Source organism: Apostichopus japonicus, chromosome 11 (genome assembly GCF_037975245.1).
Source record: "Apostichopus japonicus isolate 1M-3 chromosome 11, ASM3797524v1, whole genome shotgun sequence".
Classification (NCBI taxonomy): domain Eukaryota; kingdom Metazoa; phylum Echinodermata; class Holothuroidea; order Aspidochirotida; family Stichopodidae; genus Apostichopus; species Apostichopus japonicus.
This window is the reverse complement of record NC_092571.1, coordinates 3928002-3949511: the sequence shown is the minus strand read 5'-3', so window position 1 is coordinate 3949511 and position 21510 is coordinate 3928002. Positions and strand designations below refer to the sequence as shown.

General features: G+C 36.3%; 1 protein-coding gene across 10 annotated transcripts; it reads left to right on the top strand.

Annotated features, from left to right (window-relative positions):
• The first annotated feature begins 312 nt into the window (after window positions 1–312).
• Window positions 313–20255, top strand: LOC139975802 (uncharacterized). Of its 10 annotated transcripts, XR_011795884.1 has the most exons (10): window positions 720–2738; window positions 3686–3913; window positions 4081–4105; window positions 8276–8386; window positions 10183–10302; window positions 11472–11582; window positions 11775–11871; window positions 12685–12790; window positions 13573–15888; window positions 16879–20255. XR_011795884.1 is itself a non-coding variant. In XM_071984000.1 (5 exons), the coding sequence occupies exons 1-5, from the start codon at window positions 2360–2362 to the stop codon at window positions 9368–9370; spliced, it is 780 nt and encodes a 259-aa protein (XP_071840101.1). In that variant the 5' UTR covers window positions 719–2359; the 3' UTR covers window positions 9371–10175. The 10 variants fall into 10 exon arrangements, 3 of the variants coding, with proteins under 3 accessions (XP_071840100.1, XP_071840101.1, XP_071840102.1); XR_011795887.1 differs by lacking the exons at window positions 720–2738; window positions 12685–12790 and adding an exon at window positions 313–440; XR_011795883.1 differs by lacking the exon at window positions 12685–12790.
• Window positions 20256–21510: the final 1255 nt, after the last annotated feature.

Below are 21510 nucleotides of genomic sequence, written 5' to 3'. Positions count from 1 at the left end.
TAACTGGGTGGTTAACACAATAAATTGCAGTGCAGTGCTAGTGGTGGACGCACACAATTAAACGGAGAGCGGTTTCCCGCGCGTGGCGAGCCAAAGCATGCAGAGAACAAAGTCACGGATATGACTCATATAATGACGTACTTAGAACCAATTATTGTTGGTGTAGTTAACCTATTGCTAATGTTCAGGACTACCTACTAAATTGGTGTACGTTGGTTACAAGTAAACAATATAATGGTTGGCTTGACCAATTACATTCCAAACAATGGAATTGGTTATGAAATTAACCAATTTGTTTTTGCAGTGTATATGGTGTCAATTTCTCCTTGGCTGCTTAGATGACACCATTGATCCAGATCAAACGTTTGGCAAATGGAACTTTTCTAACACACATGTGACTGTAACATTATACTTGAAGACACTAAGATCTGAAACAAAATGTAAGATATAATACCAAACTGAGAAATTGTTCATCATATACCTTTAACCATAACAATACGCACCTGCGCTCCCGACGTATATCACACAATATCAACATATAAAGTGGCAAGGAAGCTCATGAAGTTAATGTGCAAGCTTACTTTAGGCCGGGCCAAGTGCGAAATGTTTGAAAACAATTTACACTGAGCGTAGTGTACCATTCGTACTTCAATTACACCATACCTTTTGGCAGTTTCATTTTATTAAAAAAAAACTGCTTTGATAGTAATGTCTTAACAACCTCAATCTATACTTAATAAATCTCAATTGACGAAATATACCAAAGTAATAAATGCCAAACCGGTCCAAATAATTTCTCTGGACATTTGCTTTAGCTGATTAGTAAAGCAGACTTGTCCGTAAGTACTTCGGTAAATCAGGTCATCACACTCTCCAATGAAGCATTATGAACTGCAGTTACCCTGTTGGTTTCTTGTTTCTTCTTAATATTATCTTACAAACGTTGGAACTTTCAGTGGATCTTGCAAGCTGCCTAGCAATGTGCGATTCAAAAACACAAATTGATATACTTGAACTTTGTGTTTTAATTAAAAATCCTTCAGTTATCCTAAATAATTACGAATAATCACCATAAGCCACATGGAATGCCTTAAAAACACATTGTTTAAATTCGACAATAGTCTGCGGAGAAAGATAACATCCTTTCTCCTCCTTTCTCTTCAAACAGTAATTTTAATGTAATGCTGAGACTGCTTATGAAATGACATAGCGAATTTTAAAGCTCAAAAAATGGGTATAGTTGATGTACAGTAATCAAAAGTGACCATATAGGTTAGTTTGAGGTTAGGAGAACGTATCAAATGCTTATTCTAATAGATGTCATGGATTACATGGATGACTTTCAGTATGAGAAATGTCCCTTTCATACATCTATACTTAGCCCAAAGCACACAAGAAATGATTAATGACAACAAACCTGTAGCTTACTAAATGTATATCAAATGTCAGTGCAATGCCCAAATTTGCTTAGCTCAGTACATATATGATGGACTTTCTGGCCAAGTGGGCTGAAAGATGTGTCAGAAAAACGATTGAAAACTCCCTTACTATAAGTTCATTATCATTAAACAAATCACCAACATTCATTTCCACAGTTGTTTAAAAAAAAGTTACTCTCTGGGTTAAATTTGGATACACCTGTCGCATAGATCATGTATTATTGACGTATTTGGTAATGTCGATGTCACGTGTATATTTTCCCGAGATATTTCCGTTCTAGTTTTGTATTTTTACTGACGTACTTAATAGGTTAAGATAAAAGAGCAATTAGAAATAAATAATGATGGCTTGTAATATAAGCTTTATGAATAACTAGTTTCAATATGGAAGATATATGTTATCATTTTACTATATATTAGGAAAATAACATATTGTTCCGACAGGATAACTACTTGTGCTTACGTATCTCAAAATGTTGATTCAGCCAGCCAGCTCATGTTCTCAGATTGTGATGTACTAATGTGCTGCTCAGGCAATGCTATTGTGCTTTACATGCTGTGTTTAAAGGCGCTTCGCCACAGGGAGGTTACAAAGGTGAATTTTTAGTTGACAGCTATTCCTTAACACTACCAGCATCTACCAAGGGTTAAAAAATTGTGTTCCGATTGTGGACATGATGTGTAGCCTATATAGGGTAGTTTTCGCAAAAAGAAGAAGGCACGGATTCCCTTTGGTTACATGCACCCTTTACTATTAGTTTCACATGAAAACAACACTACACACGCTTTAGTCATCTTCATTCTGAGAAAGACTGACAAGGAAGCAACAGCAGGGATGACAGCGACAAATGTCTGCTCAATTCAATACATGAATCTGACACCAGTAAGGTATCCCTTGATTTGTGGAGGATTCACAAGCAATGGCAGCGAAGATTACTGCTACTTTAACTGTATCCTCGACTTATCTTTGGAGAATGTTCATGCTCGTTTTTCTGAATAGTTACAATCTAATTGCATCGAATATTACCGTATTGGACAACTGCACACATGTGTGCTACGTACCTACTTCATCATTCATTGAACTTCCGTGTGCACTGTCCGATGGAGAGATTGGCAGATGGTTACACAATGGACAACTTATAATAGAAAACTTTGTTTATGTCAGAGATCCATTTAAGGACACTGTTGAAATTTATGAGAACAACACACTCCATATAAAAAATGTATCACTTTGTCACGAAGGAAACTTTACTTGCAAAATAAATAAAACAGAAATACAATACGTGATACAAGTGGAAGGTAGGTTGGACGAAAATATATTTTAAGTTTGAGTTACATAACGTTGGTTCCATGATGTGCGTTTTGCACAAAAGTAATCAAGTTTAAAGTTAGTTGTATGTCAACTTGAACAGTTGCTGAGTATATTAGGAAAACTAGCAAACCAGAGAGGCAAGAAAAACGTTACGAAACTTCACTAGTAAAAATTAATATCTGAAACTTATACTTTGAGATTTTGATTGGCAAGATTTTAAAACGCAACCACGTATGCTTTACATTTGGTGAGAAATATTAGATACTTCAAACCTCTAAAGTCCCTGATATGACAATCTCTGGCATACTCCATTAAGGACAGGATATCAATTCAATTCTCAGTTTGGAGTGTACAGGAAGGAAATTTTAAGAACTCTAATGAACAGCATTAAATATGTAAATACGTTTCCTGTTTGTCTTTTGCATAATAGCAAGATTCTTAACGGTACATGGTGCTTGGGATGTTAGCAGGCTACCAGCCTTGAAGCTATAGAAAGTCGCGAGCAACACTTTTCAAATTCTGATTGTTTGAAAAGAACTGAACTGTCAGTCAATATTACCTGCGAAATAACGGACAGGGTTTGAACAAAACAGTCAAAATAGTCAAAATGCAATGCTAATGGTTAGTTGTCGACTATGTTCCATCCTTCGCTATAATTTGCGGAGCAATTGCGGCTAATTTTTTTTTTTTTTTTTAAATCAGCGCTCTTATAAAAAAGGAATCATTTTTAAATACCAGAAAATCAAACTTGGTTTAGTTTCATCACCAATATTTATTTCTCCTTGTAAAAGAAAATGTTACATATGTGTTATGTTGGAAACAAATTGGAATACATCACTGTTCTACTGACAACAGTCGGTGAATTGGTTGTTAGATTTAAACCAGCTTGACTTTAGAGCGATATTGCACATGTTGTTGGTACTTCCATCCACAGGTGGCAAGACATGCGAAACAAATAACACTGAGCACAATAGTACTGCCAGTAGCTTCCTGACAAATACATCCGAGAAGGATGATAGTAATCATCCGACAGTTCCCATGCGGCAGGACAAAGACCGAAATATATCCGGTGTATCGATGTTGCTCTTAATCATAGTAACATGTGCAGCTTCCTTCACGATGTCGTTCGCATGCATCTTTGGTTACTATTGTCATAAAATTAGTAAGTTCAAACATTAACGCTTCTTATTTGTATGTGTTACGTGAAAATATCACATTATACTGAAGTCGTAATGTATATTTACCTCCAAGAAACCGATCAAGAGATGCATTAAATATTATAGATTAGAGAGATTACTGGCCACAAATTTCTCTTAATTTTTATTGCAGAGTTATGTTTTGACGTTGAGAGTCAGTGAGTATTTCAACCAGTATATTCTCCAAAACTTGTGTACGTTAACTAATTATTGCAATTTGTGATTTATTATTCGATGCACGATCATCTATAATTGAGACGAAAGTTGCAAAACGAATACTTATTTAATAATATATATATTTGATGTTATATACTAACCAGTTACACGCACAAGCTTCGTTAACATTCAACATATTTACGATTTTATAGTATATCATTTTATTGGAGAAGGCGTTTGACGTTAGTCTGTAACCACTTCCGTGTTAAAAGCATGTCCGTTAAAATGTCATATTGTGCTCCGTTGTTAATATACAATTCCGTTTCAATACTTGGACCGAACCATGATCTTAGTGATTTTCACGTTTTAGGATAGAACAATATACATCTAATGACTCACATTATGAGTTTTTTATGTTCTTTTGTTTGTTAGTCTATTTATAAGATAGAACACTATACATCTAATAATTTACAATATGTGTTACTTATGTCCATAGTATAGGAGGAGGGGGGTGTGGCTGTAGCCCCCCCCCAACCATTTTTTTGGTGAAAAATTCGGGCAAGATGCTGAGAATTTTTCGGGCACCTACTGGAAAAAGAATAATTTGCACTGTGTTTTTCAATTTTTTTAGTGAAAATTTGGGCAATATGCTGAGTGGCGGAGCGTCCATACAGTTAGAGGGGGGCGTTCCCCCCTGACGGACTCAAATGGACTGCTGGCGCCCTTTTCAGCTTTTTACCACTCTTTACTTATTCGCGATTATTGACTTGTTTATTGCGCTCTCAAAAACCTATTGACATTTGTCACATTTTGTTGGTGCAATTTTCTGACAAATGGCGATGACACCTATTTATTCTTCGTTTATCTGCAAATTAGCAAGGCCTGGAAAGGGTCATTTCCGGCGATCTAGGGAGTATCTTTACGCAAAAATTTTCTGTACGCTCCGCGCCAACCTGTGGTGGATAGTGTCGAAAGCGCCCCTACAGACCATTCTCTCCCCCTGACCAAGAAGAAGAAGATAAATTTGCACTGTGTTTTTTAACGGTTAAACTTATATTATTGTTAATATCATTATTGTTGCAACAACTTCCCCAATAATTCTAACCAATATGGAAGGGTAATAACACGAAAAATGATATTATGTTATTGGCATGTGGTGTAATAATCGATGAATGCCTATATGATACGCACAGTAACATGTGGATTGCGCGCGGAGCGCGCGAAAAATTCTGGTTATATTTTTCGGGCAAGTCGTTACAGCCCCCCCCCCCCCCAAATCAAATGAGGCACCTACGCCTATGCTTATGATCTTTTTTGATGTCGTTTATTGGATGTACCATCACTGTAGGAGCCTGTCTGATGTTTGATGGCGTTTATTATATGTACCATCACTGTGTAAGCCTCTCTGTTGTTTGATGACGTTTAGTATATGTACCATCATTGCAGGAACCTGTGTGTTGTTTGATGGCGTTTATTATATGTACCATCACTGTAGATGCCTGTCTGTTATGTGATGGCGTTTAGTATAGGAACCATCACTGTAGGAGCATGTCTGTTCTTTGATGGCGTTAAGTATATGTACCATCACTGTAGGAGCCTGTATGTTGTTTGATGGCGTTAAGTATATGTACCATCACTCTAGGAGCCTGTCTGTTGTTTGATGGCGTTTATTATATGTATCATCACTGTAGATGCCTGTCTGTTGTTTGATGGCGTTAAGTATATGTACCATCACTGTAGATGCTTGTCTGTTGTTTGATTGTGCTTAGTATATGTACCATCACTGTAGATGCCTGTCTGTTGTTTGATGGCGTTTGTTATATGTACCATCACTGCAAGATCCTGTATGTTGTTTAATGGCGTTTGTTATATGTGCCATCACTGTAGAAGCCGGCCTGTTGTTTGATTGCGCCTAGTATTTGTACCATCATTGTAAAAGCCTGTCTGTTGTTTGATGGCGTTTAGTATATGTACCATCACTGTAGGAGCCTGTCTGTTGTTTGATGGCGTATATTATATGCACCATCACTGTAGGAGCCGGTCTGTTGTTTGATGGCGTTTAGTATATGTACCATCACTGTAGAAGCCTGTATGTTGTTTGATGACGTTTATTATATGTACCATCACTGTAGATACCTGTCTGTTGTCTGATGGCGTTAAGTATATGTACCATCACTGTAGATGCCTGTCTGTTATGTGATGGCGTTTAGTATAGGAACCATCACTGTAGGAGCATGTCTGTTCTTTGATGGCGTTAAGTATATGTACCATCACTGTAGGAGCCTGTATGTTGTTTGATGGCGTTAAGTATATGTACCATCACTCTAGGAGCCTGTCTGTTGTTTGATGGCGTTTATTATATGTATCATCACTGTAGATGCCTGTCTGTTGTTTGATGGCGTTAAGTATATGTACCATCACTGTAGATGCTTGTCTGTTGTTTGATTGTGCTTAGTATATGTACCATCACTGTAGATGCCTGTCTGTTGTTTGATGGCGTTTGTTATATGTACCATCACTGCAAGATCCTGTATGTTGTTTAATGGCGTTTGTTATATGTGCCATCACTGTAGAAGCCGGCCTGTTGTTTGATTGCGCCTAGTATATGTACCATCATTGTAAAAGCCTGTCTGTTGTTTGATGGCGTTTAGTATATGTACCATCACTGTAGAAGCCTGTATGTTGTTTGATGACGTTTAGTATATGTACCATCACTGTAGGAGCCTGTCTGTTGTTTGATGGCGTTAAGTATATGTACCATCTCTGTAAAAGCTTGTCTGTTGTTTGATGGCGTTTATTATATGTACCCTTTCTGTAGGAGCCTGTCATTAATTTCAGACACTTTTGCAGAGGTTCCTACATATGCTGTGTTTTATGACTCGATGCACGGTAATCTATTGTTGGTGTGAATTCTACAAAACGAACAGGTTTGAGAAGTGATGTTATATTCACAACTGACCAGGAACAAACATCATATATTTGAAAAGCGCTATAGAAAACACGCATTATAATGATATTATGAAATCACCCCGAACAAGCAGCACATTCGTTCACATATTACATAATTTTTAAGTTATTACATTTTACTTTAGACTTTTGACCTTCGATACTATGTAAACCAACATCAGCTTCAAATTATGTCAGCAAATTGGATGATTTTAGTCGTTTCTTTAATATACCACCACTATAAGGGGCGACCAAGAAACCACGCAAATGGACAGCAGACCATCACACTCAAGATAGGCCTTTTAAATGTTGATCACATTATGCATTAATCAATGAACTGTGTCGCTTAAACTTGTAGAATCTTTTGTCCTTGAATTAGTTCAAATGCAAGGAATTGTACCTCAAATGGAAGCTGATTCCATGCCGAGTCTCCCTAAATTTATTACGGAAGATGAACATCTGGTATGTGAATTACTAGGCAGAGAAATGTTTAGGTACTACAAGGCAACCCTTTCTGATCAACCATATAATGGTTTCAATATCATCGCCAAAACCTTATCAGGTAAATTATTATACATCAAGTAACATATTTTGGGGGCAACTAAGTTGATGAATATGCAGGAAGTAGCTTTCACATTGATGCATGTTTAATCTAAAAATAATCCTTCAATGGTGATGTGTTCTAGAAATGTTCTTCCTTATGTTTTAGTTGTGACACGCAAGATAGTTTGGCCAGATGTGTAATAAGTAATCTGAGCAACATCATCGATGTCTATGGACTAAACGTCCAGACAGCTGTTAACCTATAACGGGTGTTGAGGGACAAACTTCATCACATCTTAGACACGGAGAATGACAATAAACACACCAATCCCCTCGTTCCGCTTCCTACGTCTATCCACTTACCTAATTTTATTATTAATTTTATTGGTATAAGTTCAGACATGTTTGCCTCGACCTTGAAAATCAGCCAAAATCACAACATTTACTGCCTATTTAATCGATTCCCTCAAATGGAGTTCGTTAGACGATAATATGTCCCACTCGCTGGAAGGGGTAGATGGCTCTGTCCCCTGCCCTTCTCTACACATATGTTTAGATTTCCAATTGAAGCTCATGCTCTACAAAAATAAGTATTAATGATGTCAGTACATATAACAAAATAATACAATATTATCAATTAACATTTCTTGTATATTACTTCACCCCTCTCTCCTGTCCTACAGATGCTCCACAGGTACAAGATATTTACACTTTCAGAGACTTAGCGCACAGTTTGAAACTGATGAGCGACCATTTGCATTTGGTAACCTCGTTACATATTGCAGTTGTTCAAAGTACGTGTTGAAATCAAAAATAGAAATGTCATGACTTTTTATTGTCTCTGTATTTGTCAATTGGTAAGATGTCACCACTTTATAATTTAACATCGTTATGTTCAGTCACTTTCTGGGTTCTTCGAGTTAAAGATGAAAAGCAATAATTACGGTCACTAAGGTTTATATTATGTTGATGACGATCACATTGAAGAATATTTACTGGAAAAGAATGTTACATACGAAATAACCTGTTGTTGAAACATCACCATCAGAGTTCAACTTGTTATAGTACATCACGATGCCGGAATAACAATCGTGTCTGGCCTGCTGGACTCTTCAAAGAGAATATGGACAATAGTGTTCCATTTCGAAATTGCGTAGTTTACAACGAAATTGAAATGAATATGTGGACTTCCTAGTTGGTATTAATGATGTCTGTTGACCATATATTCACATATGGTCTGCTCTTGTCAATTGATACTCTGACCTTAGCTTACGTCGCTAATTATTCCACAGTCAACCATGAAGGTGTAATGACTGTCACTTAGGTGATACTTGCTAACTCGTCAGAGTACTACTAATACTTTGACCTTACTGGAGCTGTAAACGTGTATCTTATTCATTTACTGTGTCATGAGTACAATAAGCTCTTACATGTATTATGTGTGTGTTGATAACTTATTTATATATTTTAAAAGGAATAAAATCTTTAAGTTTAAACTTATGATATTGATTAACGAATTACATCGTTTCCTTTCGAGCCATTGACTTTCTTTAAAAGAAAAAGTATTGCCTCATACAGAAAACTGATGGTTAAATAACTTAAATCCTAGTTTAGTTGTGACTTGTTTATTTCTTAATATTACGGTCTAAAGATATCTCCAAACTGCAACTACAAAAGCATTTTCAAGTTCGCGTTTCAAAACAATTTATATGTAACCTATGTTGCTGATTGTTATCCGCAGTTCCACACTACATATATCAAGAGTTATGCCAGAATGACACTCTTAGAGACTTTTTGCTACGTAATAGTCAACAAGTTGAGATTTCTCGGGTTACTAAATATAATTCGACTTGGTCTGTTTATATGAAATATTTGACTAAGCAAGCATCTGAAATAACATATGCTTTGGCCTTTTGACAGAAAAGACGTAAGTGGTTTAATATATCTAGTTTAACCTTGGTATACACAAAAGAAGATTATCACATTTTAGTATGCTACATTAAATACACACAACATCATCACAACACCTATATTGAACGGAATACCCATACTGCGTGACAGTCTATTTCAATATGCAACTTTTTCTCTTGTGGTATTGTCAAGCAATTTCAAAATAACGTGGACTGATATTACAAAACTGTTATGAAAAAAATTATACGGTTTTGCATTGCATTGAGATACAAGGAGTTTGATTTGCAAGACAAGCTGAGACTTACATATTGAGTGTAGTTTTCTATAATATGGTGGGTGGCAACATACTCGACCAATTAAAAAAAAGATAAGATACTGAAGACTCTATATGTTACTTTATAAAAATGAATTTAAAAAAATTACACCAGAGACGACAACCCATGTCACAAATTAGTTGAAACAGTCATTTAAGAGTCTTTGCAAAACATTCAAATATAAAAAGTAGTGCTACAGTATACATGGATGACCTGTTTCGTCCTGACAGTTTTGAGGGGATTTTCCCGGTTGCTTTTTCAATGTCCAATGTCCCACTTTCCTTCGCAGTGTGAGTCCCGCTTTCAATCAGGAAGTAATTACAGTAACTAATTAAAAAAAAATCACTTTCTTTTTAATGTAACAGTATCAACATCCTGAGTTAACGACTGGGAACATACCTTTAACCGAAACTGGAAATTGCAAAGTATATGATTTCTGGCCAGAGAAAGTAACAAAGAAGTGAATCTATCATCTGCTGGAAAAGGTATTTAGTACAGCTTTGCTTTTATATATATTAAAATCATGTATAGGGCTTATGGAATCCCTTAAAGTTGTCAGCATTGAATATCTTACGAACGGCTTTTGTCAGTACATTTGTAAGGCACTTCGATTTCAATGGCAAGAAGACAGCTTTATGTCATTCAATACAATATTTAATCAACTTTATATTACAGTTCACTTATAAATCCAAGACACATTTTTTTTGTTAACGTTATGATCGTTCATTCTTTAAATATTAAAGTGAAAGCATTACGCACATACTAACCTAACAAGGGCCACGGTATTTTAACACTTTTGTGTAAGAAAAGGCAACCAAATCAGGGCCTGGGCACGGAAACCAAAACAACTTGAAACCCTCTCAACCCCAATCCCCGGTTTCATCGAGATGTAACCATATGATCATGACCATATGAAAAAATAGTATTTGTGGTGATTTGTGGTGATACGAAAGGATCTAGGTGTAGGGATCTTCATTGTGTAAGTATCGTATACACAATCAATATACATCACTTATCAGACAAATTGAAGATAGCCTCCCTTTTCGATATTTCCCTTCTCGGTATTTAATATGTATTGAAATCAGTGACACAGTATAGAGATATAGATAGATACCCCGTTTAGATGCGGACCACCTTAACCAAGTAGGTCAGTGACACTGATTGTGTGTTCAAAGGTTCGAAACCAGTAAGGAAGGTCATCATTCTACTGTAGGTTTTTGCTACCTGTGTCGAACAATGCTAGTTCTGTTTAGGTGACATATTTTGCCTTACTCTAAAGATTAATTCATGATGCTAACCAATCATTTGTGAATCCTGGATAGCCACTTAAATGGATGGATGGATGGATATTATTTATATTTTTCAAATATATGTATAATAATATTTAACTATATATTATTTATATTTTGATATATATTATATATTTGTATCTATCCATCCATCAATCCATCGATTCATTCTATCTATTTATATATTTATATATCTATCTACCTATATATGTATATTTGTATTTATATATAAATATATATATATATATATATATATATATATATATGAGTTATGCACATTTTGTTTCATGTATCGGGTATAGCTAATCTTTCTTTTACGCATTCAAGTTAATCATTTTTGACTTATTGTTTTTCCGCATTACCAGCCAAATCCTCCAGTCGCGTGGGTTGTTCCGGAAACCATATTTTGCGACAGTATTCAGCTAACTCTGATGTGTGGAACCTTGCTGATGTCGTTTGGGAAAAATGTTCTGTCGGTGAGCGTTTTTCAATATTATACTCATAATAGTCACAATTGGCTTAATCAGTCCATTATATGCTAACTCTGATTATAGTTTTATTATTTTTTTCAGAAATATTTCTAAGTAGTAAAGACTGCAATCTTATTTTATTCCTTTGAATTGTATACAGTGTGCGTCTGAATATATTTGATATGATTTCTGCTGCAGGAGATATACCAAATACAGAAAGCACGTGTGACGAAATTGAAAAGAAGATAAGATCGGGAGTAATCTTGAGCAATCCGTTTGCCTGTCCTGGTGGGATGTGAGTACAGAATACCATCGTGAAAATTAATCGAACGAGGTTTTCAATACCTCGGTGCAGATACCTGTGTATTGAGAACAAAAATTACTTACAACATTGTCAGACTTTATCAAATGTGACCTGCAGGACATTGCTATAAATGATATCAACATAGGCTTGTCGCCTGCGAATCTGTTAGCTGAAGTTTGTATATGTAAGTCTAAGGCAGATGCGCCCAAATGCTTAGTTTACCACAACATGAGTGCTGTGAACGGTTTGTATGTTGTCGTCCCTTGTTTTAAAGATAACTATGTTTCAATACATATATATTTATTTTATCGTTCTTGCAATTGCTTACTGGTTATCATGAATAAAACAGTCAGTTTTAACCTTTAACACATAATAAAATGTTGCATATAGTTTCCTGTTTGTAGTTTACTTTGTCGCAAAATTATTTCCGTGTTCAGTTCCGTGATGATTTTACTTTCAAATCATTACGCAGGTAATGAAGTACCTGTTTAGAAACCATGTTACAGTTACTTGTCAATAAAGTTGTTTGGTCAACTGCAGGCAATGAATCAGTACACATGGGTCTTACTCCAAATATACATAAATATTTTGGAACCTTATGGTCATTGCGTGTATATATGTTTAGCTGGGTTCTAAAAATATTAGAAGACCATTACAATTCGAGCATTGCTTTTATTGACAGACTTGTATAAGTAAAGCAGATAACAATACGTAGATGTCCTTGGCTGAAACCATATCAGCCAAGATAAATGTCCTTGTTTTCATTTCTTTACTGTTCCTATTTTCTTTTTGGGTGGGGGGTAGATTCTGTAAGATGCTTCAGTCATGGGATGCGTCGGAAGCGAGTCGACCGTCAGTACATGAGATTTGCCAAATCCTTACTTGCTCTTCCTTTCATGAAATAGGACAGGCAAGGATGCAATCAATTTTGTTTTGTCTTTGACATAATCTTAGAATCATTTCATTCCAGCCTCATCGAGCAAGCCATACTTCACCCATAACAATGATTGGTAAAAAAGCAAGACATTTTAAGCTGTCCATGAGTTTTGGAGTATTGAAATCGTTCTTTCTGCAACATATTCAAACAGAAAATAAAACAAAGCGAAAGGAAGGAATATGGTTAACTGCACTAATACAACTATTTGTTTAAGTGTTCCAGTTGTCTATAGAAAAGAGATTACTAAATGCAAAATCTGCTGATTGCAAATTTTTAATTGCTTTAAATGGCTTTACAAAAAAGGTTAGAAGTAGGGAAGAAAATAATTTTCGTCAAAGCTTACGAAAGTTCTGAGAGGTGAAGGCCCATTTCCTCCGAATCGAAAGATTCGGGAGAAAACTTTCAGTTGAAGAGGAGAGTTTTTTGTAGTTACCTGTACGTAGTAAACTGTATGACGCAGTAAAAGTAACAACTGGGGAGTCGGCTTTGGCTGAAATTGTCCCTTTTCTGACGTCATATGGTCTGCAGTAGGAAGCTTTGTGTTTTTTCACGAGAGTCTGCTCGGGATGTCTGTAGGGAATACTTCGACAGCGAATTTCTGGCTTTTGCAGCTGCATTTACGGAAAGTAGTGAATGGGTGGTGTTGTAGTATTGTAGATAAACCATTCTAACACATGAAAACCCACCATTTCATCCTCTCTTTAAGGTGTTTACATGGCATTAATCAAAAATATTTAAATTCATACCTATCACAGGATACCGAAGACGACAATGACCTCGTTGGAGCGGGCAAGTTACAACATTTTACTCTAGACGTGGAGAGTGAGGCTAATGATTACAACGGTGACTGAAAATATATTCCATGTAGTGGTAGCATCGCTAGAAAAGACAAAAGCTTTTTCATGTAAAAATCATTGTTTAGGACTGGTTTGGTTCAATCATCTGTTTGTCGTTTAAATAAGAAACAAAGGAGTCTTGAAAAGATCACATATATTATTTACACTATATATATTTCCTTCAACAACTACTAGTGTTAATTTTGGGTAAATTGGCATATTCGCCAGGGTTTTATCTTTGCTGACAATATCTTTCTTAACCTACGGCCGACGAATATTGTGACTGGCAAGTAGTACCTTAACGATGTGGCTGACATGTTTAAAGTTCCTGCTTTCTGTTTCATCGAACGTCTAAATTTAGAAGGTACTATGTTACATTTCCACTATGAGGTAATCTTTTTTCAGTGTCTGTTATAAATCAACTCGTCACTTCTTCATTGAAACAATATGTATCGATGAGTTTATTGGTGTAATGTGATTCATTTTGTTCAACAAAATTAAATTGTACATCAAGCTAAACATATTAACAAATACATATATAATATCGATTGGCTGTTTTGGTGTGTTTGTTAAATGTAAAGTTTAATTAGAGGGCGACCCGCCCACTAGCAGAACCCAAAAAGGCCCAGCCAAAACAGCGGTACAAGCCAAACCCGATCCCCACAGAAACTAAAATCCTAGCAACAATAATTTCCCATTTCCAACTCAACACCTAAACAAACTTGAAGTTGTAAAGGGGTAGCTAGCACGTAGGACCATCAGCTCCCTAAATAAGAACGGCCCGAAATAACACGTCTCGACAAAACGGTACAAATCTGCCTCAATTTGAAGCCGCAAGTCATTTATCACCATCGAAAGAACCTGCTACCTCAGATGTACCATATCCCGCAAAAGCAACTTCACATCTTTTATTTCTATACACCTGTAATTGTTTGAAAAAAACCTGAAGCCCCCCTCCCCCCCTCCTTCCCCATAATCCCCCAAAAAAGCGCAGTTGCAAAACGCATGTACAAAGCTTTCAAGGCTTTTGGAGCAATAAAAAAAACCACATCACCATTGCAGTTTCCTTTACACTATATGTGTGTCAAGGGTGATTATCTTGGACGAAACATGATGGGAAGTCTCCTTCTCTTTTTGAAGAACAATGATAAGATTATAATCGTTTTCAAGAATGCGGTTTAAAGTTCTTCGTTCGTAAGGGCAATGTATAGACTAACATATTCTGCATTGCAATAAAAGGAAATATCTAGCAAAACACATAATAAAAGAAATTAAACGTTTTATATTTTGTTGTCGACGTTTCGTGCTGTACCATAACGTTAGTGCAAAATATTGTTGAGTGGTGAAATAACTTGAACCATGTTGGCAGATTCTCACTATTACCTGTGTTAAGTCAATTTGCGTCAGTCATTATTAAAAACAAAACTGAGGATTAAGTTTTAGTGAGTATACTTTGTACGTGCCTGGTTTATTATTGACTAAATGTGATTTTAACACCCTGTTCGATAGAGATACCCACGAGTAACCTATATGATGATCTTTTGAGGTACTTTATATTTCTTCCTTTAAGAATTTGAGAAAGTTTCATGAATCCAGTTTGAAGCTTGTGTTAACGATAACGTAACCAAAAAATTAACATATTCTGTATTGGAATAACATATCTAGAAAAAATAATGGAGACAAGGAATTGCATTTAACTTAAGTTTCTATTTTATTGTTTTGCAACACTGCAACAACTTCTTCGATTCATGGAGCTTTTAATATTAAACTCCGATGTGGCCGAATAACTGAAGCCACGCACGTATACACGCAAAAAAAATGGAGTGTTGAATTTTAACACTTTCCAGGTGTAACCGTTCACCCTACACCTGAAGGGTTACTCTGACCCTGAGTAGGGTTACATAATTTATGTAGCGTGGATTTTTTAACACCTGCAGAAGTGTACTTTCAGTTCGAGCATTCTGATTGGTCAAACCTCCCGTCAGCTGGATTCTTAGTGTAAGTTAAGTGTTTAAACGGTACCACCGTACCGTGAACACCCATTTACCGTACCTAGCAATACTTGTACCAGTTTGTCGACATTTATCGTTACTAAATGTACTATAGTAACCACAGCCATATATACGTTCAAGCCACAAAACGTTACGTACTCGGTGTGCGATAACGAGCTACAATGGCATGAAAATGACGTTATAGGAGACTGGGGCCTGGAAGAATTGATTGAAAAATTCGAAGGTATGTTTTGATATTATGTAAGTGTACGTGACAAGAACGAGATATGCTTAGAGACCAACGACTAAGCTGGGTAGACGAATGCATTTGAATCGCTTGCGTTACGTAGACCTAACGTTAAAGTCATACTATAAGTTAATATAATAGGCTAGCTGCTGTTTGTCATAGTCAACTCATAATTGTCAACGAATCAGTGTAGCCTACATACAAGTAAACATTAAACGGAATTGCCTTCGGACGGACGGAGGACTTTGGTCTAGGCCTTTATTGTAATCTAGTGCATTCTATTCCTTTTTGTGCGTTAACCGTAACTTCGTATACCCTGCGAGTCACCTTTTTAAGTAGTACTACTAGGCCTACTAGGCCTAAGTAGTACTACTAGGCCTACTAGGCCTAGTACTAGTAGGGTATACTTAGGCTATTTCAAGACAATGCATTTTAAATAGCATCGGGCATGGGCCTATAGTTACGCTGGTACTATATGTTCAATAAGGGATAAACATATATTCATGTAATGCAATATATAATTACCACTAATTGCCATTTTAGCTTGTAAGTTGTAGCAAGTAGGCCGAAGCTGATGTGGATTGGTGATACTTTTAGACCTAGGCCCAACTATAATTTAGCTATCTTATGGAAGTGATCTAGCTGTTATAATTCATATCAATCTACATAATTGCATACAGTGGGAGTGAGCATTGTTTTAAGCATTGTTAACATGATGCGTTGGTTATAAAAGTTGCCTACCTTGTCTGATGAAAGTTTAATGCAAGTTCCTGTTTTGACAAGTAATCACTATAGGCCATCTGGCTTTCTAGATTCAAACGTACTTGAAGAAGTTAGAATCACAACTGATTAAATTGTGTACATTTTCTTTAGGAATGTTCATGTTTTGTGAGGGGTACATGTAAAAAACTGCTTATGCTCCAAGAAGGTTTTAACACAACTTCATTATGATGGGAATTTTCTTTTCTTTTCTTTGTTGTTACTTAGGAAGCATCAACTTGGAATTCTATTTGCAAAAGATTTCAGAAAGACCTCAGCAATATGTGTTACTTCTTGGAGGAAGCAAAATACACCCCAAGCAGTCATTTGTGATCATCCAGAGACATGCCCTACCCCAGAGGACATTTATGAAGCCATTGATGTTTGCTTCAAATTATTCTACGTGTTAAATCTGAATTATACCAAATTGCAAGTCTCGGTGCCTGGGAATTTTTCCAAAAAGTTGTCTACAAGTTGCCTGGTGGTGTGAAACGCAACCAGATTCGAGATTTTTATGCTCACCGTGCCGACAAAAAAGACAAAGTTACTGCAGTTTAGCAGTTGTCATAGACAGAACTCCATGTTTCCTCATCTCACGGATCAGAATGTATGTAAAGTTGTTGCTTATTTGGAATTGTCTTTGGGAAGAGTTTTTTCTTTTTGTTTAATTTGGAATACCAAGGGCACGAGCCAACAACAAAGACAAAGTAACTGCAGTGTAGCAGTCATCATAGACAGTACTCCACGTTTTCTCATCCCACAGATCAGCATATATCTAAAGTTGTTGCTTATTTGAAATTGACTTTGGGAAGAGTTGTTTCTTGCGTTTAATCTGGAATACCAAAAGGCATTTGCCAACGACAAAGACATAGTCACAGTAGTGTAGCAGTCATCATACACAGCACTCCATGTTTTCTCATCCCATGGATCAGAATTTTTCTAAAGTTGTTGCTTATTTGAAATTGACTTTGGGAAGAGTTGTTTCTTTGTCTTTAATCTAGAAACCAAAAGGCATGTGCAAAAAAATAAAGACCAAGTAACTGCACTGTAGCATTTGAAAATGTTGGCACTTTTAAGTTGACTTAATTCCACAAGACAATACTTTTATAGCCTAAATAGACACAATCGGCGACTCCGAGCAGCGGTGGCCACGTGACGTATAGTGGGTACAGAATCATAACAAACCATCGCGCGACATGTGTGCAGTGTTTAAGCACGGGGGATTGTCGTAGTTTTACTCTCTAAGTGTAAGAATGAAAGGATCGAGCATGAACTATTTATGCATTTCACTGGGATGGCATCATATGAGAGGTTCAAGCAGTTCTTAAGGTTTGTTTGTCCAACTTTGGACAATGAAGATGTGATCTACTGGGGAAGCAAAGCGAGTAAACATCGACTGATTGATACTGAACAGCTACTTAATGAATCGTCATATGAATTTCATGATGCAGGAGATGAAGAGAAAGATTTAATTCAAAACAGTTCATATAAAATGACAGTGCAAAATGAACTTTTGTTAACCCTTATGAAGTTACGATCCGGGGCAAAAAATCGGGACCTTGCAGAACGCTTCAACATTTCTAACAGTACAGTGTCAAACAAAATAATAACATGGATAAATCTACTGTACGTATAGCACTGGGAACACTGAACATTTGGCCACACAGAGACATAATCATCCAAAAGTCACCTAAGGAATTTCAAGAAAAATATAAAGATACGGTCATAATCATAGATACCACTAAACTAACTGTCCAAGTGCCAAGTGCACTTCAGAAACAGAGTGAGTGCTACAGCAACTATAAGCACCACACTACGCTAAAGTCATTGATTGGCGTAGACCCAATGGGTGGCGTGATGTTTGTTTCGCAACTTTTCGAAGGGTCAATAAGCGATAAAGAAATAGTAAAGCGAAGTGGGTTTCTCACTGTTTTAAAAATGAAACTTGAATGTGGAGAAATCCTGCCGGGGACGGTATCATGGCAGATCGGGGTTTTAATATTGGAGAAGACCTTCAAGAACTTGCCTTAAAAGTAAATGTTCCCCCCCCCCCCCCCTTCCTGAGGGAAAATGGTTACTTCAGCGAAAAAGACATCATACGAGCTCAGATGTGGCACAACATCGAATCCATGTAGAAAGAGCCATAGGAAAAGTCAAAAGGTTCAGAATTTTCCAGTCATTGATCCCTGTATCCATGTTTGGAACTATAAACCAAATTTGGACAGTAGCTTGTTTGATTTCAAACTTCCAGAACCCTGTTATTTCTGATGGAGGAGACGAGTGATTTTACATTTTGTTTATGTTGATGATCTGTTCGGCTCAAATCTTGCTTTCTCAAGAGTAGTTATTATTGGCTGTACCTTAAAATGCAGTTTGTTTTTTTGTTTTTTTTAATATCAGTATTGAAATGCAGGTGCTATATGAACCAAAGTATAAGATTGTGGACTAGGAGTAGGATTGTAAAGTAGGATTTTGAACTTTGCATGGTGGAAATACTATCCAGTAATTTTTGCGGTGAAACCATAATGATCTCCCAATGAGTTAGGGTGGTTCTGAACAAACAATGGTATTGAAGACGATCAGAGCTTACTAATCGAAACGTTGAGTTGCTAAAACCACCCCAACTCATTGAGAGATCATGGTGTTACCTCGAACCAATATATTATAAAGATTGTTGTTAATGTTAATTTACTGCCATTCATTGCCTTAAAAGTTAAATGATTATGTTTCCATGTTGTATTTATTACCAGGGGCAGATCAAGGATTTTTTTTTTTTGGGGGGGGGGGTGGTCATGCGTACACTCATAAAGTTTACCATGCATCACAGATAATAACCCCTGCATATTGTCATCTTTTTTATTTGTCTTTGTCAGAGCAGCCCCCCCCCCCCCAGATTACACATGAAGAAATTCAGCTGGCTAGGCCAACATTTCTACATGTATTATTCAGTCAAATTATAGGATGTTTTCATGTAACTGCAATAATTTTCCTCTTGCCAGGCATCATACATTAATCTATCAACTCAAGGTAGTGTTGAAAAGAATTTGTTTTTGTAGATGACATACTGTAGATGGTATACTCTATTCAGTACATGATAGTTATTGTGTTGAATACATGAATTAAACTTACAATAATACTGTTTGTTCGGTGTCAACCTGGCTTTCATTTATTTATTTTGTCAAATAAATACAACTGTAGTAGACATATATACAGCTTTTTTTTATGCACATTTTCACATAGATCTGATAAATGGAATGGACTAAACACAGAAATCATATTGTTTTCCACTTTCTTTATGTTGACATAGATATGATAAATGGAAGAGACTTAACATAAAAATTGTTCAATTTACTTAACAAACTATTCCAATATTCTTCATCAAACAGTATCCTTATTACTGCCATCTCAAGTGAATCACTTAAATATACAACAAAGTCACACCATGATAACCCTGAGATTGCTAATTGTCCTTGGACCTGATCGTAATACCCATGAGGATGATTTTTCATGAGGGAATACATGTTGTTGCCATACACCGCACTTGGTTTGTTTACATTGTATACCCACTATAGGTCACGTGACGCCGGTCGCCGATTGTGTCTATTGTTCGTTTTACATTTAATGGGATATAATAAATGGACCTTTGGAATAGGAAGGTAGTAGGGTGTTTAATTGCTGAAAATCCCACATTCTGAATTGTTTGTGTTGTCATTGCTGTTTGCTCTCTCTTAAATGTAGCTTTCTGCTGTGAGCGATTCAAACATGCATCCATATTGTTTACCTAATTACTAGGTAATAATTAACCTAAAACCTGTATCAAATATTTACTAAACGGGTGCGATGTAAACTTTTCTGGCAAAATTTTACATAACAGTATTGTATTTGTGTTACATAATAAACATGTAAAACTTTACAAACCAGCAGTTAAATATACATCCAGAAGTATAAACGAGAGAGCACTATTGTGTGTTGAGAGTCCATTAAGTATCATCTTGACACAGATGACAAATGAACACTATATGGTGGTAATTATACTCACTGAAGCAGAACTTTGACACCCAGAAGGCCAAAAAATGTGCACTAGAGTGTTAATTATACTCCCTGAAGTGCAATTTTGACACCCAGAAGTGCTAACAAATGAACACTTTATGGTGTTAATTTTACTTCCTGAAGTGTCATGTTGACACCCAGAAGTTTTAACAAATGAACACTTTATTGTGTTAATTTTACTCCCTGTAGTGTACCTTCAACACCAGGAAGTGTTATTTTGACACTTGTATGGGTGTTGTTAAGGCAACACTCGCAAAGTGTTATATTATGTTACACTTCTGAAGTGTTAATTTAACCCGGTGGGTGTTGTCCCTAATCCAAACAGGGTGGGGTGTTAAATTCAACACTTTACGATTCAAATTTAACACTTCATTTTTTTGAGTGTATTGGTATTACTGTCGTACCTGCTGGCGTTAATTTAAGTATAATAGCAACTGCGTGGTATGTTAGATCGTCCTTACTGTATTTTGATGTGGTCTGTTTCATTTTTTAATATATATTGTGACTTTTAAGCCTTGGTAGATATACCCATGACCAACGCTCTTGCTACTGATTCTCGCATTAAAATATGCTTGGTACTTAAAACTTGAAGTTCGGACTTTTCCCCTACTTTTTCTGGTTTGCTATTGTGTGATTAAGCTGGCGCTAATATTACAACCAGAGACAATAAGAAAGAAAAAAGAGACCGCTCAAGTGCAATATATTGACATAGCTACTTTGAAATGATTGAACAGCTGCCTTAGATTTATAAACGTGTCTCAGCGTCGAAGACAAAGGAAATACATGTGTGACGTGTCTGGTACGATTATA